At 45.1% G+C, this 21,463-nt stretch overlaps 1 protein-coding gene across 7 annotated transcripts in view; it reads left to right on the top strand.

Annotated features, from left to right (window-relative positions):
- Nucleotides 1-21,463, top strand: part of RAPH1 (Ras association (RalGDS/AF-6) and pleckstrin homology domains 1) — a 257,678-nt gene that overhangs the window by 210,411 nt on the left and 25,804 nt on the right. For all 7 annotated transcript variants that reach the window (XM_040357282.1, XM_040357279.1, XM_040357283.1 and 4 more), the window contains one exon: nucleotides 16,590-16,733. In XM_040357282.1, the coding sequence (XP_040213216.1) occupies nucleotides 16,590-16,733 (144 nt within the window). The remainder of the gene's footprint in view (nucleotides 1-16,589; nucleotides 16,734-21,463) is intronic.

Below are 21,463 nucleotides of genomic sequence, written 5' to 3'. Positions count from 1 at the left end.
TTTATCCACCAAGTACCTTATCACACAGGCCAATTTACTCTTGCCAAACTCTGTTGCCCTAAAGTCACAGGCAAAGTCACGTATATCCCAATACTCTTTCAGATCTCCTCCTTAGAATTCAGTTTTTTTTTTCCATTTTTTCAACCGTACCCCAAAAAAAAGTGTGGTATGCCAAACCCAAACTATATATATATATATATATATATATATATATATATATATATAGGTCCCCACAACTTGGAACATTTTATTAAGGGGCAACAGCACTAAAAAGGTTGAGAACCACTGTTATAAGGCAATGTAAACTAGCTAAAATCTGAATCCAAGATGGTGGACTGGACACCTCCCAGCACTTGCTAACATGTTTTGTTGTGTGAATTTATTAGAGGATTGGATCAGCAGAAAGGGGTGATTGGTTTTACATGAGCTTTCTGACCCTGACAAGTAAGGGCAAATTATTTTTGGGTAAGAGTATATTGACATGTGGGATTTAGCACATGGTGGGAGAAACAGTGATTGTTGCACTTGAAGATCACAAATAAATATGAGCACAATTGTTCAATTTATATAGTTTTGGTTTAGTTTACTGTATTATTTTTTTGGGGTACTAGCTGTGAAAAAAATGGCAGCAATGAACTACAATGTAGTTTCTGGAGAGGACACCCCTGTCTCATCCCATTCGTTATGTTGAACGTTGACGAAAGATGGCCATTGACCTGGGCCGATGGGCAAGAATAGATGGCATAAATCCAGGTCATCATTCGTTCTTTCAGTCCTATGCATCTTAAGGTTTCAAATAAAAAAGGCCAGCTCACCCTATCAAACGCCTTTTCGAGACATGTCGAGAGGAGCAGCAGTGGGATCTTCTGTGTTCTCGCCACTTGGATAAGATTGATCGCCTCTCTCATTGGTACAGAACCTACTTGGTCGGAATGAATCAGTAATGGGATTAAATTTATCAGCCGCATAGAGAGAATTTTCTGGCATTTTTGAGTCAACATTTAATAGGGATATTGGTCTGTAATTCTGACAGTGTAGTGGGTCTTTCCCGTCTTTGAGTATTACAGCGATGTGGGCTTTCAGTGCGTCTCTAGGGAGGACCGTCCCTTCTCCTGCTGCAATATATGCAGATAGGAAATGCGGGATTAGCAAGTCTCCTCGAAAAGTCCTGTAGAGGAGGGGGGAGTGGCTTGCGTATGGAGGAGTGAGGGAGTAGGATGGTGAGCTCCCGTCCTCCGCAGCTCCAGGATTAAACTATTGGTTCCAAGGGGACCGCATAATACACACCGCACACCGCTGGCCCAGCAGAGGAGAGTGTGAGGAGCGTGAGGAGAGCCGCTTCGAGGGGTGACCGTGTAACCAGTGCGGTACTGGTAGTAGTAGAGGCAGAGCAGCCCCATCACGACACCCACGTGGAGAGTCGGGAGAGCGGAGCGTGACGCGGCTGACAGGTCAGAGGAGTGGGACGGAGCTGGGTTACAGCGGCAGGTGTGGAGGCTCCCGAGAGCAGCTTGTTCACTGGCTGCTCCTACCTGCCGATACCCACTTGTATTGACGGTCTGCCTGTCTGGAAAATATGATCACTTGCCTGGGGTAAATAGTACTGACAACCCCCGATGCACTCGGCGTCCACGTGGAGAGACGCGAAGAGAGGAAAGCAGGAGACCGGGTACCCTGCTTCCTGGCAGCTGTCAGCTAAGGATATTGTATATTGTACATTGACCGAGCAACATTGAATGTTTAATGTTTAAATATACTCAGAACTCTCTCTATCTCGGCACCGGATTTCTAGGACTTTCCTGATTAAATCTTGACAAATAACAGCTGAGGCTTCAGAGGAGGGGGGAGCTGAATACCTGGATCGTGGGGAGTCCCGGCTACGGGATCAGACAGTAGCAGCGGGGAACACAAGGGATGCTCCCGGGTAGGCAGCGCGAGAGCCGGACATCACGCAACGCGGCTCTGACAGCACAGCCACAGACAACCCACATATTGAGACCTGCAGAACAGCAAGAGATCCAACGGTACTTCCCTGCAATTCAGGGGGGGGGTCGCCTCCCCGAAGGTAAGAGTGGGGTACTGGACGGTAAGGGGCAGACAAGTGGTGCCTTTAATAGGGCTGTACCCCAACATCAAATGTCTATTAGATCGGATATGGAGGGTCTACAGGCTCCCCCACTGAGTCCTTGTTCTTCAGCAGTCCTACCGGGGGGTCCAGCGCCCGTCCCCCCACGAGAGGTTGGGGGGCTCAAGAGTGAGATTGATATTCTGAAAACTCTGATCCAAGCTCTCCCCACTAGGGCCGATATTATTGACTTGATCACCAAAGTGGAAGAGGCACATACCAGGGACTTTGAACAAGTGCAGGGTGAAATACAAGCGTTAGAGGCTCGTACATCTGCAGGGGAGAGCGGGCTGAAGGCTTTGGAGGCGCGGGTGGGGCTATTAGAGGGCGAGAGAGATATGCACAGAGATGTGTCGATCTCTCTGCAATTACAATTGGAAGAGCTCCAGGACAGAAGTCGTCGCAATAATATACGGGTTCGGGGAGTCCCAGAACCAGCAGATCAGGAGGACTTACAAGAGATCATCAAGGGTATTTTGCAGAATTTGATGAATGACCCTAACCCAGTAGATTACGTGATGGACAGAGTTCATAGAGCCCTGGGCCCTAAATCAAAGGACAGCAGACGCCCGCGGGATGTGATCTGTAGATTACATTACTTTTCACACAGGGAGATAATTCTTCGAAAGGCATGGGAGGTCAGCTCAATCGATTTCCAGGGAGCCCCCGTGAAAATTCTACCTGACTTGTCTAACGCCACCCTCCACAGAAGGGCGTTGATTCGCCCGGTCTTGGACCGTGTGAAGGCCTGGGGAGGGTCGTACAGATGGAGGTTCCCTATGTCAGTGCTTATTAAAAAGGGACAAATATCCTTCTGGTTGCGCACAAGGGGCGACCTCCCAGGACTTTATACATTCCTGGAAACTGAACCATTTGCGGTCCCCGACTGGTTACAATTGAACCCCAGAACTGTAGATGTTAAGTAACTTTGAAGCAGGAGAGGAGGAGGGAGGGTGTTGGGGTAGAACTGGATTAATCCCCTCCCCCCCCCCCGCTCCCCTGGGTCTCCTTCTTTTCTTTTTTTTTTTTTTTTTTATCTCTTTTTTTGGAGGAGCGGAGGGGGGGGGGGCATGAGAATGAAATGTCTGGTTTACCATTGGACTAAGAGGGACGTTACAACTTGAGGAAAGTTTATTTTTTGCCTTGCCCGGATGGACATATGGATAAATGATATATTGACATGTCACATTTTAAAAGAGAAAATATTTTTTTTTTCTCTCTCTTTTACTTTTTTTTTTTTTTTTTTTTTTTTTTTTTTTTTTTGGGGGGGGGTTTATATAGGTTTGAGGTTTCTGTGTTAGGATGGTGGGGAAACGAGAGTAATATACTGGCAATCTGCTGTCAAGGTAACACGGGGACTCTGGGAGGTCAGGGTAAGGCGGGGGGGTGGGGAGGTATAATGTATGGTAGGGGGCGGGGGCACTAATGATATAGGATATAATGATAAGCATATTTGCTTGTTTTTTTTTTTTTTTTTTTTTTTTTTTTTTTTTTTTTTTTTTTTTCTTTCTCGTTTTTCTTTTTTTGGGGGGTCACAGGGAGGGAGGAGGGAGGGGGGGAGGGAGAGTATACTATAGGATACGTGAGGTCTCAATACGCTACAGTACGTATAAAAGTGATATATAGCATGGTATATAGTATGGTCTAAATTTATAGTCTTAAGATGTGACAGCAGAAGAGAGTTGTCTTTATATATAATTTTTTTTCTTCTCGCCATCTCGGGTAGAATGGCAGTGCCAAAAATGTTTTTTCTTTTTTTTGGCATCCTGATGCTCCCCGGCCGATATCAAGAAACCAGTGACTTAATTAGAGACCTAGGGCTGGGATAAGCAATAGGGGTGGGGGGGGGGGGGGAAATTTCGCTCACTCTTTTTTTTTATATATTTATATATATTTTTTCAAAGGCACAGAGGTGGCATGTCTCAGTGAGGAGGTCACATTGGAGGGGGAGGAGATATCACTCGCTATGGGAGGGGGGGGTGGGAGGGAGTCACGTAATATAGTATGTAGAGGGTGGGGGGGGAGGGGGGGGGAAGATGGTGTTTATACTTCCCCAGGGCCTCCCTCCCACTAGGGGGTGTGGGGTATTATAAAACATTGGTTCTTTTTTTTTTTTTTAAGACACTGTTTTAATCCAGCTTATTTGGGATCCTGGTCGTAAAGAATATCACATGATGAGCACGGGGATATATGGGGGGGGTGGGGGAGATGGAGGATATTAGTGGGATTATAGGGTTAGTAGGGGCCCACCCTTAACTCAGCCAGAGGGATTGATAAATGTAAATGTTTTGAATTTATTGGGCGGGGAGCACGGGGATGCCTGGATTAAATTATCAAGGGGATGGATATCTAGTGACTATAATCAGTACTAACTATTACTACTGCTATTTTTGATGCCGGGAAGAATAACGGATATGAAAGGCCTGAGCGGGGGGCTAAGTCTCAAGGGTAATATAGGGCGTAAAGTGGGAATCGAGGGAAAGGAAGTATCCTGGGGAGGGCATTAGGAGGGGCACTAAGGGGTGGGGGGAACAAATTATTATTATTCTTTTTTTTTTTTGTTTTTTTTTTTTTTTGTTTTTTTCTCTGACATTCTTGGTTGATATTACAAGGCAAGGTTAATGTTTGCAACCAATACTAGATGATGCAGTTCTACCTGGAAGTTTCTTTTGGTCTGGGGGGGTCTCCCCCTCTCCTCCTTTTTTTTTTCTCCCCTCTCCCTCCCCTTCTTTCTTATATTAGGAGGAAGATATAAGTCCTGTGAGGACTACGGGGAGGGAGAGGGGAAAACTGTTTACATTTTTTTTCTTTTTTTGTAGGGGCGGATAGATGGAGCGGGATAGGGGGACGAGGAGGATCCCTCACCGAGGTGTGCGCAAGCAATCTCCCCCGGTTAGGCCAACACTCAGTGGGTGTAGGGGGTTAAGAGTGTCCAAAGCTTTGGCTTGTTGATATCCCTGAAGGGGGGGGGGAGTATAAGATCTCCTCCCCACTGCTAGGTGATACCAGCTTAGATTAGGGGGGTGGTTTCGGGTTTATTTATTTGTTTTTTCCTTTTTTTTTCTCTTTTTTTTTTTTTTTTTTTTTTTTTTTTTTTTTTTTTTTTTCTGGGGGGGGGGGGGGTCTTCCTTTTTTTTTTTTTTTTTTTTTTTTTTTTTTTTTCCTTTTTCTCTCCCCTGCGTGGATTATCTCCTCCACGGACATTTCGGTGTGTTATATTTTGGTGGCTCAGGTTTTGGAATATTTGGGTACCCCCGATAGGTACTGTACTGGCTTTAGAAATGGATCCATTGGTAGTGATATCAATCAATGCCAAGGGCTTAAATATACCCGAAAAAAGGAGGATATTAGTGCAGGACTTGAAGAAAAGGGGATGTAACATCGCCTTGGTACAAGAGACCCATTTTAGGACGGGGGGGCCCTCTTTTCTTGCAGGCAGACCCTTCCCGCTGGTATATCACGCGACAAATCCAGAGGCTAAAAGAGGGGGAGTGTCTATCTTAATATCGAACAACACCCCATGGTCATTGACAGAATCCTTGGTGGACCCGGGGGGCCAATATTTGGCCCTGAAAGGGAATATAGGTGGCAAGGTAATAACCCTTGCCACTTTTTACTCCCCCAATACATACCAAGACCGTTTTTTGAGAAGGTTTCTGGATAAACTGGCAGGATTCCAGGAAGGACAGTTGATAATGGGTGGAGATTTGAATATGCCACTTGACCCAAAGCTAGACACATCCTCGGGTGGTTCATCAGTTATGGGGGGGACTCGGAAGAGAGTTCAGCAGATGTTACAACAGGCAAGGTTGACAGATGTATGGAGACTGACGCACCCAGGGGAGCGAGACTATTCATTTTACTCCATCCCGCACAAGAGCTATTCACGTATAGATTATTATTTTATCCCACATAACCAGTTGCACTCTGTAAAGGAGGTAGTAATCGGTGAGATTACGTGGACAGACCATGCACCAATTGTCTTAAAATATACGTTGGGGGACTTGGGGTCAGGAGGGAGGGGGCCCTGGAGATTGAACGAAAGCCTATTGCAGGAGGTGGTGGTATTGGAAGATGTGCGGAGGGAACTGAGGTGGTATTTTGAGGCCAATATGACCCCCAATTGTAACATGGGCGTGGTGTGGGAAGCCCATAAGGCGGTAATAAGAGGAGTTCTAATGAAACACGGGGCAAGGATAAAAAGAGAGAGAGAGCTGAGGGTAACAACCCTTATGACAGAAGTGGCAAATCTGGAGACAAAACACAAACACAACCCCAATCCTGCGCTGGAAAGGGATCTAAGGGCGACTCGGAGAGAAATTACTGAATTACTTCTACAGAGGGCTAAATGGGTAATTCAAAATGGCAGAAGGCAGAATTACGAATTCGGTAATAAAAGTGGAAAACATTTAGCTAATGCACTAAAGGAACAACAGACCAAAACCTATATCCCGTCGATTCAGGGTACAGAGGGGGAGAAAATTGTGCTGCCTAGAGAGATAGCAGAGAGGTTTGGGGATTTTTACAACTCCCTATATAACTTACAAACAAACCCTAAGGACCAGGTGGCAATGGGTAATTACATAGCAACCTCAGGTATCCCGAGCCTAAGACCAGAAATGTCACAGGAAATGGAAAAACCAATTACAATGGACGAACTGCAGCAGGTAGTGAAAAAGGGGAAGGGAGGAAAGGCCCCAGGGCCGGATGGATATACCACTCAATATTACAAAACCTTTATGCCTGAACTGGGTTCAATTATGGTAAATCTGTTTAACGGTCTAGGGGAATCAGGCGCTTTTCATAGCGAGTCATTAAAGGCGGTGATAGCGGTGATTCCTAAAGAAGGAAAGGACCCCTCCCAATGTGGGAGTTATAGACCAATTTCGTTGTTGAACGAAGACCTGAAGCTCTTTGCCAAGATCTTGACAGGGCGGATACAGCAGAACATACCAGGGCTTGTCCACAAAGACCAGGTGGGATTCGTGCAGTTGCGGGAAGCCCGAGACAATACAGTCAAGGCTATGAATTTGATCCATCTGGTAGGCACCACCCGAACCCCATGTGTCTTTTTAGGTACAGATGCAGAGAAAGCATTTGACCGGATCAACTGGCAATTTATGTTTGCAGTGCTAAGGCACATGGGGTTCGGGAGAAAGATGCTGCAGTGGATCGCAAGCAATTACACGCAACCAACGGCACAGGTGAGAGTGAATGGTATATTGTCACCACCTTTTAGACTTTCAAATGGGACAAGGCAGGGCTGCCCCCTGTCACCGCTCTTATTTGCCCTGACGGTTGAACCACTACTGAGCAGGATCCGCCTGAACCCGGGTATCAAGGGGGTGTCTCTGAGAGGTACAGAATATAAAATTTCAGCTTATGCTGATGACATGATGTTCAGTTTGACCAGCCCGAGTGAATCCCTCCCCAACTTGGAACAAGAACTAGGTCTGTACGGTGAGTGGTCAAATTTCAAGATTAATTATGATAAATCGGAGGCGATGGGAGTGGCGATCCCGGGGAGAGAATTAAGGATATTGAAATCAAAATTTAAATTCAAATGGTCTGACACTGCCCTTACATACTTGGGAACCTCCATACCGGCGGACCTAACACAAGTTTTTAAACTTAACTTTTTGCCCCTGTTGTCCAAAACACGGGTCCTCCTGGATGGATGGCATAGGGGGTTTCATTCATGGCTGGGGAGATCTAGCATCATTAAAATGAGTATATTACCCAAATTTTTGTATCTCTTCCAGACCCTCCCGATAGCAATACCCAGATCTTTCTTCAGGCAGGTACAGGCTCTCATTAATAAGTTTATTTGGGCAAATAAACGCCCAAGAATTAAGGCTCATACTATATCACTGGCCAAACGGGACGGAGGAATTGCGGCCCCAGATATTTTTAGATACTACCAAGCAACATTACTGGGTCGACTTATTGACTGGAGCCGACATACTGGAGAAAAGTTATGGCCGGGGCTAGAGCAGGATCAATGCGACAGTGTCCTACAGCGGGCAGCATGGTGCTACCGGGCTCTCCCAACAGAAATGAAAAGACATCCGCTGATAGGCCCCACCTTGCGGGTGGCACACAAGCTATTTGTAAGGGGGGTACTATCGACGGAGGACTCACCCCTTTTTCCTATTTTGGGAAATCCGCAGTTTGTACCAGGGTCATTGAATGGCCCCTTTAGTAAGTTAATGGAACAGGGGTGGTTCCAAGCATCGCATTTCTTGAGGGAGGGCGCTTGGATCCCCAGGCAGGAAATGGAGAGGAAAGACTCGCCCTACCAACTAGACTTTTGGAGATCCTTACAATTGTACCACTTCTTAGACACTCTAAAACCACCAGTTAGATACTGCCGAAGTCTGACAATGTTCGAGAGGTACTGTAGCGGGCAGGGGACTCTACGGCACTCCCTTTCAAGAATCAGTGTGTTACTTAATACTCCATCAGCGGACTCTCAGTTACCCTTTTTTAATAAATGGGAACGGGAACTAGGAAGACCTTTTACAGAAGATCAAAAAACCAAGATAATAGGGAATATTTTCGAAACATCTATGTGTATAAAGACACAAGAGATGAATTATAAAATCTTGTCTCAATGGTATCGGACCCCCGAGATCTTGAGTAAATGTTATCCAGACATGACAGACAGATGTTGGAGGTGTGGACAGGAAGGAGGAACCCTAATGCACATTTTTTGGGCCTGTCCTAAGATTCTAAGTTATTGGAGTAGGGTCCGGGAAATTACACAAAGATTTTGTAGGGAACAACTACCAATTGAATGGTCTTTTTTCATACTTCAGGATGTGGAAATATCAGTGAGGCGTTATAGGAAATCTGTGGTGTGTCATCTCCTGAATGCGGCCCGGGCTTGTATTCCAGGGTTGTGGAAACAGACAAGGGCCCCATCCATTAAGATGTGGCTTAATAGAGTTGAAAACTTGAATAGAATGGAGGACCTAGTATGGACTTCAAGGCAGAAGCGGAGGGTTTACTTGGAAACATGGGCGGAATGGAACATATTCAGATATTCGGAGGAGGGGAAAGCCTTGATGGATGTAGACTAAAGAGGGGATGACTGCTGCGGGGTCCGTGGGGGAGAGACAGGCAGGGGTGCTGCCCTTTTTTTTTTTTTTTTTTTTTTTTTTTTTGGGGTCTAATGGATACTGGGGATGGGTTAGGGATTGGGGGGGGGTTAAGTAAAGTAAATAAGGAGATACAGGGGAAACGCCCCAATCATGGCGGGATTTTGGTTTCCCGCTATGAAGGGGACGAAACCGAAATGGGATAATAAAGGTGTTATCAGGGTTAGAGCCCGACTTTTGTGGAGTGAAGGAGGGGGGGAAAACAGGGATAAGAATATTTAAAATGTAATTTGTCTTTCCTTCCCCTGGTTATAAATGAAGAATAATCTGATGGGGAAATGGTTTTTGAAATGTTTGTTTTCTTTTCATGGGTAATCAAATGGATATTCCTGTTATATGTGATCAAAGGGGGTTAAACCAGAGTGGTTTCTTTTTCCTTTTTCTTTTCTTTGGAATGTACCCGTGAATCTCTGTTTTCCTTGTTGTTTAAAATCAAATAAAGGATGATTAAAAGAAAAGTCCTGTAGAATAAGAGGGGGAATATCCATCTGGGTCCAGGGCCTTACTTAACAATTTGTGCCATTGCCAGCGACGCCTCCTCTGCTGAGATCGGTTTGTCCAGTTCGCTTAGCTCGTCCTCTGGAATCTGCAGGAGGCCGATTTGTGTAAGTATTACTGAATGGCCTTTTGTTTAGTGGATCTGTCCCTTTCCGCCTGCAGAATGGGAGATTATATAGAGCCATATAGTAATCTCGGAAGAGAGTGACAATCCCTTTTGTAGTATGGATTTTATTGTGTGTGTCATTCAGCATTTCAGGAATGAACGTGCGACTCTCTGGACTCTGTGCCCGTGCCAGCATCTTTTGCTATGTTCATAAAAAGTACAGCGACATTTAGAGATCGTCTCCTTGTCCTTGAATAAGGCCAAGGATCGGAGCTGATTTTGCAAGGCCGTTAATTCTGACAGGGCCTTAGATGCCAGCGATTATGGATAGTCTCCAGGGTTCTAAGGTCAATGATTTATTTGGCTCTTTCTTTATACAAGACCCTATTTTGACCATGCGGCCTCTAATGTAGCTTTTGTGGGCTTCCCAAACTATTGTTGGGTGAACCTCTGGGTTTACATTAGTGGAGAAGTAGTGTCTTCACTCCCCTGCCACCTAAGTCACTATCTCTGGAGTCTGTATCAAGGAATCGTTAAATCTCCATGTCTATTGTTTCATAGCGGGCTGTAGCAGATCCACATCTGCAAAGACCGGTGCATGGTCGGAGAACGTGATGGAGACGATCAAAGCCAAAGTGACCCTGGATAAGAGCGATTGTGGCACCATAAACATGTCAATTCTAGTATAAGAGTTCTGGGGGTGCGAGTAGAACGTATTGTCCCTTTGGGTCAGATGGAGGACTCGCCACACATCCACCAAGTGGAAAGCATGAAGATTTCTCTTAAGACGCCTCAGTGTCGCGTAGGAGTTCTGAGATGTGTTTCTGGAGGAGTCTATAGTCGAATCCATGGGGTATTGCTGAGGATCAGAATGCTCACCCCTTTTGACTTGGATCAGAGGAGCATCCATGGTATGCCATCGGGAAGAAACGGTCATGGAGTCTTGGTGGTTTATCTGCACGGAAATGAGTCTCCTGGAGGAAGCCTTTGTATGTTTTAAAGTGGAGTTCCACCCATAAATATAACATTACATCAGTAGTTTTAAAAAAATTTCATTAGTCCTTTACGATTATTTTTTTTTTTTTAGATGCCTTCAAAGTGTTGTTGCTAGGCAGAATAGTTAATCTTCCCACTTCCTGCACCTAGGTGCTTAATGCTTCCTAACCTACACCGCACAGACTCCTGGGAATGTAGTGGGTGTAACTTTCCAGGAGTCTGTGCACTCCCCAGTCTCAAAGAATCATGTGACTTGGACAGCACAGGTGCTGAAACCTGATCTGACACTGCTTGTGCAGCACTGAGCATGTGCGAGATCTGCAAGGCTGAAATCCAGGAAGTCATACAGTCTGGCTTCATGATGCCCACACTTAAGATGGCCCCAGTCAATTTCTATTTTATAAAGTGTCTAAATGCTGTAACAACCTAACAAAACGGACCTTAGTTTACAGGCCAACTTTACTAGAATACATTAAGCTTGTGTATTACAGGGGTATTTATATTTAAAAAGTGAAATTGTGGCCGGAACTCCGCTTTAAATTGACGAGCACTATGAAGTGCTTCTCCGGGGTTAGCCCCTTCACATTGATGGTGGACAGGTTCCATATTATCCTTAGGCATGACTGTGACTGCAATAGAAGGGGGGAGAGGGAGAGAGAAAGGAGAAGAAGAAAATTAAATAAAAGTGGGGTCAAAGAGGGAGGAGAGCAGGTGGGGAAAAGGAAAACTAGTGAGACGCCAAGGGCGTAGGTGAGACCTAGTCTCAGTGCGCCCTGATGACCTCTTGGAAAACAAAGGTCACTGTTCAGGAGCAGCCCTATGTGGGGAAAGTAGTTGGACACAACAGGGATCGGAGGCTCCCTATCCCGACCCATGTAGTAGGGTGCATAGAGCCAAACAGAGTTGCGCCGTAGTAGCCCACTGGCAAGGCGATGCCGGCTACTGTGCTACCTGCAGGGTAGCCCGGGATCCGGCGTGGCCCGTCGAGCAGGTCTGGACCCTATAAGTGAGCCTTAAAATTACCATCTTACTGCGTTTTGGTTTCGAAGCAAAACATATAACCATTCAACCTGTGTAATGAGAAACTATAGCATAGCAAAGCTAAAACCTAAAAAAAAAAAAAGGAATATAACCATCAAACTAGCAAAGAAGAACCCATGAAAATACAGTGCACATAACATATTCATTGTTCTGTCTATATTGTCCCCGGTCCTTTAACTGAGGAGGGGAGTGATGTTGGGTATCGGCGGGAGGGGCCAGCTGGTGTCTTCCTACAGATCTACTGGAAGGGAGCCATTAATACATCTTCTCCTCCCACATGTTCCGCAAACCCTTTTCCCCTCACCCAGCAGGTGAGGGGGGAGAGGAAGGAGCAAAGGGTAAGGAATGAGGGGGAGATGGTCGGAGCTGGGAAGTATGATGTGGAAAGAGAAGAGGGGGGTGGGTCAAGCATGCCACCCCCAAGCGAACTCTGTTATAATCTCATACCTTGGGATTACTGTCCTACTCTCAATTATTGAAGCATCTTTACAGTCATCATCCCAAGTTACTGCCGGGGGCGGGACCATTCTGTTGTGCCATTTTCATAGTATTCTCATTCAGCAGTCACGTTCAGCAAATCCCATCTCCATCAAAAGCAACAGGGGGGGGCGACGTGGCAGACCTGCTCCTGGCGCCTGAAGAGCTTGACGGAAATCTTTAGTAGGCAGTGGTTTCATCCAATCAGGCAGGCAGAAGGGTTCCATGTCCAAGAAAAAGAACATGTCTGGGAAGTCTGCATGGCGCCTCAGCATGAAGGAAGCTCCCCCTTTCCTGACAGTCAGTTGGAGTGGAAAGCCCCATCTGTAAGGCAGCGCAGCCTGCTGAAGCCATTCTAGGAGAGGCTTCAGCATAGCCCTTCTTTGTAGCGTTGCTCTGGACACATCTGGGAAGATCGACAGCTCTGCCCTGTCAAACTCGATCCAGTCATTGGTCCATGCTGCTCTGAAGATCTGTTTGTTTTGTGAGTACCGATGTAGGCGGCAAATTACCTCTCTAGGGCAGTCGGGGTCTTACGGTTTTGGCCCCAGTGTGCGGTGGACTCTGTCGAACTTCGTGGAGGTAGGTGATTCTGGGCCCAGAAGCTGTCGGAAGATAGCCAAGATAGTGTCTTGTAAGTTCTCCGGTCCTGTTGCTTCCGGCAACCCCCAGATCCGGAGATTGTTGCAGCGGCTCCTATTCTCCAGGTCCTCGGCCTGGAGCTGCACCTCTGCCAGCCTGTCCTGGAAGTCCGCCTGGCCCTTTTCTAATTGAGTGACCCGAATTTCCAAGGTGCTCACCTCCATCTCCCCCTTCCCGACTCATTCTTCTAAAATGTGGACTTCAGAGCGGAGTCCTAGGAAGTCACGGCGGTGCTGTTCCTCCATTCTTGCCATGAGGGCCTCCGTGTCAGCCTTGGTTGGAAGTTCCCGCAATAGGACTCTGTTTGCATTCATCTGTAAGGACCCTGTAGATGCCGCAGAGCCGCCTGGACTGTCAGGCGACAGTACCAGAAACGAGGGCAGCCCCTCCAGCGAGTGTGGGATGTGTCGCTGGGATGCAGCCATGGATGTGGAGGGTAGGTTTTCCGGCCTTCTCTCGCCTTATGGCACTGCAGGGGAGGTAGCTGTGTGAGCCAAGGTTCTAAAATACCATCTGATCGATGCCTCTGGGTTAGCTTTTGATGACCCCCTGGTCTTCCTCCTCCTCATATATGCCATTTCAGGCTGATTTTTATAGGAGAAATTTTCATTTCAGCTGAAATTGGTAGGCCGGGAATCAGGAGCTCTAACAGAAAGCTTACTCACTCCGCCATGTCCAAGCCACACCCCCAACGCTTCTCATTTTATTCAGATGTAAGGTGAGCAGCCTGTGAGACTAGTGAAGGAAAGCACAAGCACTTTGGATTTTTGCACCGTCAATGTATTGATTTTTGAATTCGCTTCAAACTAGTCACAGATGCTATATATGAACTTTCAGCAATATATGTTTATTGAATACCAATTTCAGTTACACTTTTATTATAATTGATGTTTTTTTTTTTATAGCACAGCACTGTCTATTGATTGTCATTTTTAACCCTTCTATGTTCTGTCCAAAGTTGAAAAGAACATTTTGGCTCTTGTTCTACTTTATCAGTTTGTATCCGCCTGGTTGCCATGATCAGCTCATCTTTTGTTATGGGAGCCAATTTTATTTTGGTGTATGAACAGCCCATATTTTTCACAGACGGATTACACAGCAGTCTTTCAAAAAACAGCTGTTCTTTTATTTTTATTTTCTTCACATTTTAGTTGTGAGAATTTAATAAACGTCTGTTTGCCAGACGAGAAACAGTTCCAAACTTAGCAAAAAAATGTAGAACATTACAAAAAGTAAAAAAGCACCATCTTACCCCTGCTGTCCACATGTGCCATTAAAATGTTAAAGGGGCAGATAAAATTGTTTTTTTTTTCCTTTTTTTGTTTACCATTCCGTTTGAACAGGCGATTTGTAAACATAAGCTGCCTGCTCCTTTAGTAAATCAATGTAAAAGTCAGGAATTCTGAGGAAAAAGATTTTTAACATCTATTGTAATGGAGGGTATTTATGGCAACACAAATCCCTAACTTGCCAATGCTTGCCTTAATATCAATTGTCCCAGGCTCTATCGAATTGGTCAAAAAGAAGATTCTTCGCCATTTCATCTAGGCAGCAAAAGCAGGAATACCCGAAATACTGGAGAAATGCTAATTAACCCTCCATTGCAGAGTAGGTCTCAGAACTGGTATCGGTCAGAGACCTTGAACACCTGTTATCCCAGGAAAATGATAGAACAGAGCAATTCAAGAAAACTTGGGACTCTTGGTCAATATTCCGACTTTCACCTGAGTTTGGTTTAGATCTCCGAGTACAGCTTTCTTGTTGAGCCTGAGCAATGATTAGACTTTTTTTTCCCACTGATCCTTCTCTCTCTCTATCCCTTTTTTCCTCTCTGTACCACTTAATGCATTCTTATTCTCTTCTTCCCTGTGTGTCTTCTACCCCATCCTATCCGGTTTCTTCTTTAGGTACAATTATTTTCCTGTGCATCCCGAATTGCTCCCCACTGCAGTTTTGAATTATATACTCAATGGTGCTTATCAATAGATCTTGAGGAATAACCAGTCTGGTCAACTTTCTATGTTGATTGAGAAAACAATATACTCTGTTGCACAACTACTCTTTTGAATCTTTTTTTTTTTTTTTTTTTTTTTTTTTTAATGCCATAGTGATGCTCTTGCACTTATTCTGACACCAACATGCATTTCATTACATATGCACATCAGCCCTCCTTTACAGTGTACTCCTTTTTGATTGAATTCAATAGAATGAGATTGAACTAAATCAGATGCAAAGTTATAGTGGACCAGTCACCAATCTTCACATTCCCACTTAATTTCCAGGTGTGCAGCATGCTCTACTGTAACAGACAACACCTGTAAGTAAGCCAGTATGTAATAGACTTCCACTGGCACAGACAGACATGGCAATTTAACCGCTTTAACACTATTAGATTTTCTGCAGATGTTTGTATTCAGATTTACCAAAACCATAAAATATGAGGTCAAACCTTAAGAGTTTCAATTTGTATGCAATTAGGCAGGCCCTTGCACTACATGATTTTGATAATTCTGAAGACAAAAATCTGCAGAAAATCTAATAGTGTGTATGGGGTTTAAGTAAACTTTAAGCTTCTGCTAAAGTTTGTTTTGTTTTTAAAATACACATGTCAAGGCTTTGCAATTAACTTCATATACAGTGTTCTCTATGGAAAGCTCATGCTGGGCAACATGGGAAGTTTGTAACCACTTTGGGCAGTAACAACTGCAAGTTAGAAAAGTGCAACAAACTGCATACAAACCAACTTACCTCATTTTACAGGAGTATCACCTACAGAGCATGCAGTGTGTTAAAAAGGTTGTAAACCTCCCTGTGTAAGTTGTATCTATAGGTAAGCCTACAATAAGGCTTACCTATAGGTACTGGAAATATCTCCTAAACATGCTCCTTTTAGGAGATATTTACTGTGCCGATTAAGTCATTGGTGGATGCACTCTGAAGGAACCGCCACTCATGCAGTTTCTTCAGGCGAGTGTGCCATGACCAGCCGCTCCCTGCGCCTGCTGGCCGTCACTGTGCCAGAGTCTGTAACCCTGAAAGAAAGACAGGTGAACATGGATGCAGCCTGCAGCGGGGATGGCGCAGGCTTCGTTTGCAGGCAAGTGTCACATAATGTGCTAATATGCGATGCATACTAGCACATTATGCCTTTAATTTGCAGGGAAGAAGAAAGGAAGAAAAAACAACCAGGACTGAGCATTATGAGGACATGGACTGTGAGAATATACAAGACCTCTTTTAAACAGTAAATAATAATAATAGCTCTATGTGTTTGGTTTTTAGTTTTCCTTCTCATGGGAAGGTACATAAAAACACAAGAATAGGAATATGGATTATTTTTGATGTGTCCAAAGCAGCTTCTTCTCCTTAAACAGCTGCATTGCAGCACATGGCGAATACATGGTCTAAGTTGATGCAAATCCTAAGGTGTTCCATTTCTGCATAGAAGTATAATAGCATTAAGATTAAAGTACTTTGGTTATATGTTACTGTGAGAAATGCAAAACAGCTGGATTTATTTAATTTATATGTCTTGTGTCTCCAGGAATGCTTCTGCGGTAGTTCAGTATCTGTTCCAGAAATTGAAGGGGTCCTTTGGTTAAAGGATGATGGAAAAAAATCCTGGAAAAAGCGGTATTTCCTTCTCAGAGCATCTGGTATCTACTATGTACCTAAAGGAAAAGCAAAGGTAATGTACTGTTTTGCAGTATGCTCCCAAGATTGAAACAAACTTTCTTTTGCACAGTTTTTAAGAAACCCTTTGCTACTTCTAGTCAAATTATATGTTGTGTTAACCTCTTCCTGTCCATGCAACCAGGGCCGTCTTTAGCGTAGGGCAAATAGGGAAGCTGGCCAGGGCCCAATCACTGTTTGGGGGCCCAAAAGCAGCTGCCAATTGTGCCAACGTTGCTGCCTGCCAGAATTTCTTCACTTGTTAGCTGCTCACTAGTCAGTACTGTCAGTTGTAGATACAGAGAAGCGCTGCTTCTGTATTTACAAGTGACAGTGCTCCTCTGTCTGTCAGCGGCTGCTCCGATCCCTCTCCGCTCTACACATCTCCATGTGAGAGCAGAGGAGTCTGAGCGAGGGGGGGGGGGGAGGAGGAGGGGGTGGGGAATGTACACAGGCAGAAGCTCCTTGTGAAGCAGTGAGTGTGAGCTCTGAACTGAAATCTGAGGGTAGAGCTTTGTACTTGGGGGGGGGGGGGGGCATGGGGGGGGGCGAACCTGGATGTACACAGCCCTGGGCCCTGCATTCCATTATAGCGCACCCCTGAACCCCACATTCCATACGTAGCGCACCCCTGAACCCTGCATCCATTATAGATATTTTTTTGCCCAGGGCCCAATCAATAGTAAAGACGGCCCTGCATGCAACACGCATGTAGTGGTAGGAAAAGTGGGCCTTAATGCCCAGCCGTCGCTACTACACATAGAGCTCTTAGTCTAAGCTTCTGATCAGGAGGCAGTGGGACAGGCTTCTGATCATGGGACCAGTGTGAGAGCCAATCACAGTGTTCAGGTAATTAAGAAACCACTCTGCCTCCTGGCATGAAAGGACTGAAGTTCCTGGTAGCCGCACATCAGAACAAGACCTGTTGTGTTTTGACAAGTGGCAGTCTCAGCCTGGACGCCCGCCAGGCCACGACCATGCTTAACCACTTCCGGACCGCCGCATGTACATTTACGTCAGCAGAATGGCACGGACAGGCACATCCACGTACCTGTACGTCCCTGCCTAGACGTGGGTCGGTAGTCCGATCGGGACCCCCCCCCCCCCGGTACATGCGGCGGTTCCCGTGGCTGTCCGAGCGATCCGGGATGAGGGGGCGGCTGTTTGTTTTTGCCCGCCCCCTCCAGGTCGCTCTCAGCCAATCCGCGCGCTTCCCCGTGTGTCACTTCCTCTGCCTGTGTAAACACAGGAAGAGGGAAGTGATGTGATCTCTCCTCTCGGCGGTATTTTCAACTGCCGCTGAGGAGAGATCAAATCACACAGTGAGTCTGCACAATACTACACTGACACCAGTACACGCAGGCACATTAACCCCTTGCAATCTCCCCCCCCTGTCACAGTGTCACTGAATGCAGTGATCATATATGTACTGATCACTGCATTTAGTGTCAGTGTGACAGGCAGTGTGACAGGCAGTTAGTGTTAGGTTCAGGGTAGCCCCCGTGCCCCCCCCCATATAAAGTTTTAACTCCTTGATCACCGCCCTAGTTAACCCTTTCACTCCCTATTGCCAGTGTCACTAAGCGATCATTTTTCTGATCGCTGTATTAGTGTCGCTTTTCCCGCTAGGTAGCTATTTTTATTTTATTTTTATTGCGATTTTTTTTTTTTACTAAAGACATGTGGCTGAATAAATGTTGGCCTAAATAATTGACTAAAATTTTGTTTATTTGATTTTTCCTATAACAAAAGGTGAAAAATATTGTTTTTTTTTTCAAAAATGTCGCTCTATTTTTGTATATAGCGCAAAAAATAAAAATCGCAGAGGCGATCAAATACCATCAAAAGAAAGCTCTATTTGTGGGAAGAAAAGGACGCAAATTTTGTTTGGGAGCCATGTCGCACGACCGTGCAATTGTCTGTTAAAGCGACGCAGTGCCGAATTGTAAAAACCCCTTGGGTCATTTAGCAGCATATTGGTCCGGTCGTTAAGTGGTTAATCATGGGGAATGGAGTCTCATGTTGGAGGGGGCAGTTTATATGCATCATTGGCCACCACTTTGTGAGTAATGAAGTGTCAGGTGTGTGAAGTAACATATCGGGCTGGTTATGGAGATTATATCTCTAGGAAGATCTATGGGCAAAGCAACTATAAGAAATCTAATTGCTAAAAAATCTTGACTGGCCACCCTCCAGTCTAGTCCTGGTATTCAAGCCCAATAAATGGCTGCAGTGAAGCAGCATGAAGGGGTTAAGGGCATGCTTCGTGATTAGATTTGACTTTACTGCTTTAGGAGCTCAACTGCAGCAGCTTAAATGACTTAGCTCAGTGATGGCGAACCTTGGCACCCCAGATGTTTTGAAACTACATGATGCTCAACTACACTGCAGAGTGCATGAGCATCATGGGAAATGTAGTTCCAAAACATCTGGGGTGCCAAGGTTCGCCATCACTGACTTAGCTGAATAACACAGAGGAGGGGCATACCTTCTTTCTCTTCTCTGCCTATACACTCCAGCTAGACAAAGTCAGCAGTCAGTGCTTGGTTCCCCCTTTTAAAGCGGCAGCAAGTTGTTCCGTGAACTGTTAACGTTGTCAAGGGAACATTGACAAAAAAATTATAGATGTACAGTAGTGTCTAAGTCCGCCGCTGATCTTGCCTTACTTGTGACAGATTAACTTTACTTTGAGCTCAATTAAATGTTTCCATTCCCAGACTGAGCAGGACCACCATATTATTGTTGGGTGGCAGTCTGCGCTGCTCCCTCCCTCTCTATATCTTTTATCTTTGTGCATGTTAGGAAGTGTTGGTAGCTCTGCTCAGCATGTGAAAAGCCAGCAAAGTGATATCACTGGAATACCAAGTACACTTAGAAGATTTTAGCCAATGTGATATGCATGCAAATAAATTCTTCAAAACATCCACTGCCAGGGTAAGTACTATTTATACATGAAATGCTTGCAAGAAAAACATCTTGCAGGCATGTCGTATATAAATGTTATCTTGTACTTTCTGGTGATTGGACACTGGCAAAACTTTAGGGGACACGCTCCCCAACGTGCCTCCCCTACAACCCTACCCCATTCCACGAGTCCTTTGTTTTGTACTATTGTCTAAAGGTAATGAATATTTTTTTTTTTTTTTTACAGAAAAAATTGCCCTTAGTTTAACTAGTTTATTATTATTCTATCTTCCAACTCTTCAAACCCACACGGTCTTCTGCTTGCTGCATAGAAGCAGAGTATTTGAATTCCATGATGTGGTTATGCCCTGTAATGTTGCTTTGGACGCTCACCTGGACACTTGGTGCAAACTGTTAAGTTAATCGCAAGATGCTGTACAGGGCTATGGTCTATTATTATGGCACCCAGTCCCTGAAGACCCCTTTTGAGAGTATGCCCAAAGTGATAGGCGAAGCCCGAACTTTCCCTGTATCTTTGACCACTAGTGTAAAAAAAAAAACAGGGCTGTGTTTGGAATGTATTCACCTACAGAATGAACTTTGGCACTAAAGTTAAAAAATCTGTAAGACAAAGGTATAATGAGCTAGTATGCACCGCATACTAGCTCATTTTGAAATGCTTACCTTAGAACTAAGCCCCTGCATTGCATCCCAGTCATTGCCGAGGCAGCTAACATTTTCCCCTCTGCGTTTCCTCCGGGTTTGCGGCTCTGGCGCTGTGAGTGGCCAGAGCCGCGATGAAGTCGCTCCCACGCATGCGCACGGGAGGCCTCAGTTCCGGGAAGCACAATATATAGGACCATCGCCGGACCTTCCTTGCCTATGCAACACTGACGTCAGTGGCTGCATACAGGGTGAATATCTCCTAAACTGTGTGGGTTCAGGAGATATTCATTTCATCTACAGGTAAGCCTTGCCTGTAGTTATACCAGGTGTTGCTTCACACCATTGGTTGCATTCATTTTAACACCACTTTAACCTAGAACCCATCTAAGGTACAAAGGCACTTCCACCCACTATGAGGATTCATTAGAGGACAGTGTACACCTGGTAGCGTTCTACTTAGACACCTATCACCCTATGCTCTGCACCCTATTCCATGAGTCAACCCCAGGGAAATACCCCAATCACGCCACACCTCTGATCCTGATTTGCTAGTCCTAGAGTACATAGACACGGAAAAAAAATGGAGGCAGTATTGGAGGAAGCTGCGTTTTTTTTCTCCCCCAGATTGTCACTTGTATGAGGTGCTTCATGCAACATGCTTGCCAACATTGAAAAGCTTGTTGCCTCTTTTCACAAAAGACTTGGTATTGTGCACGCTGACTCGCTCCTTTGTTTTGCAATGCCACTTTGACTACAAAAAAACGTACAAAACTCTTCAAAACATTCCTTATTCACGAGCAAACAGAATGTGCAGTCTGTGATGACTGGGTCACTCCCCAAAATCTTTACTAAATTTGATAAAATTTAAAAAGGTTCACAAAAAAGCAGGCTATTCCTGTAGTTGATCCTGCCCACTCTTTCCTAAATAAACATCTCACTGTCCCTAATAAAGATGTTCCTTCTTTCAAGGATTCTGCATCTAGAAAGTTTCAGATGCTCCTTAAAGCTCTCTTTAATCTTATAAGGCCCAGCCCTGCAACAAGCTATCTGGATTAGGACAATGAACAACCATTATGAGCCTGCTGTTCTGGGTAGATGCCCTAAAACAGGGATCCTCAAACTACGGCCCTCCAGCTGTTGCGGAACTACACATCCCATGAAGCATTGTAAAACTCT

This window comes from Rana temporaria, chromosome 6 (genome assembly GCF_905171775.1).
Source record: "Rana temporaria chromosome 6, aRanTem1.1, whole genome shotgun sequence".
Taxonomy (NCBI): domain Eukaryota; kingdom Metazoa; phylum Chordata; class Amphibia; order Anura; family Ranidae; genus Rana; species Rana temporaria.
The sequence above is the reverse complement of the archived record's forward strand: the minus strand, read 5'-3'. Positions and strand labels throughout refer to the sequence as shown.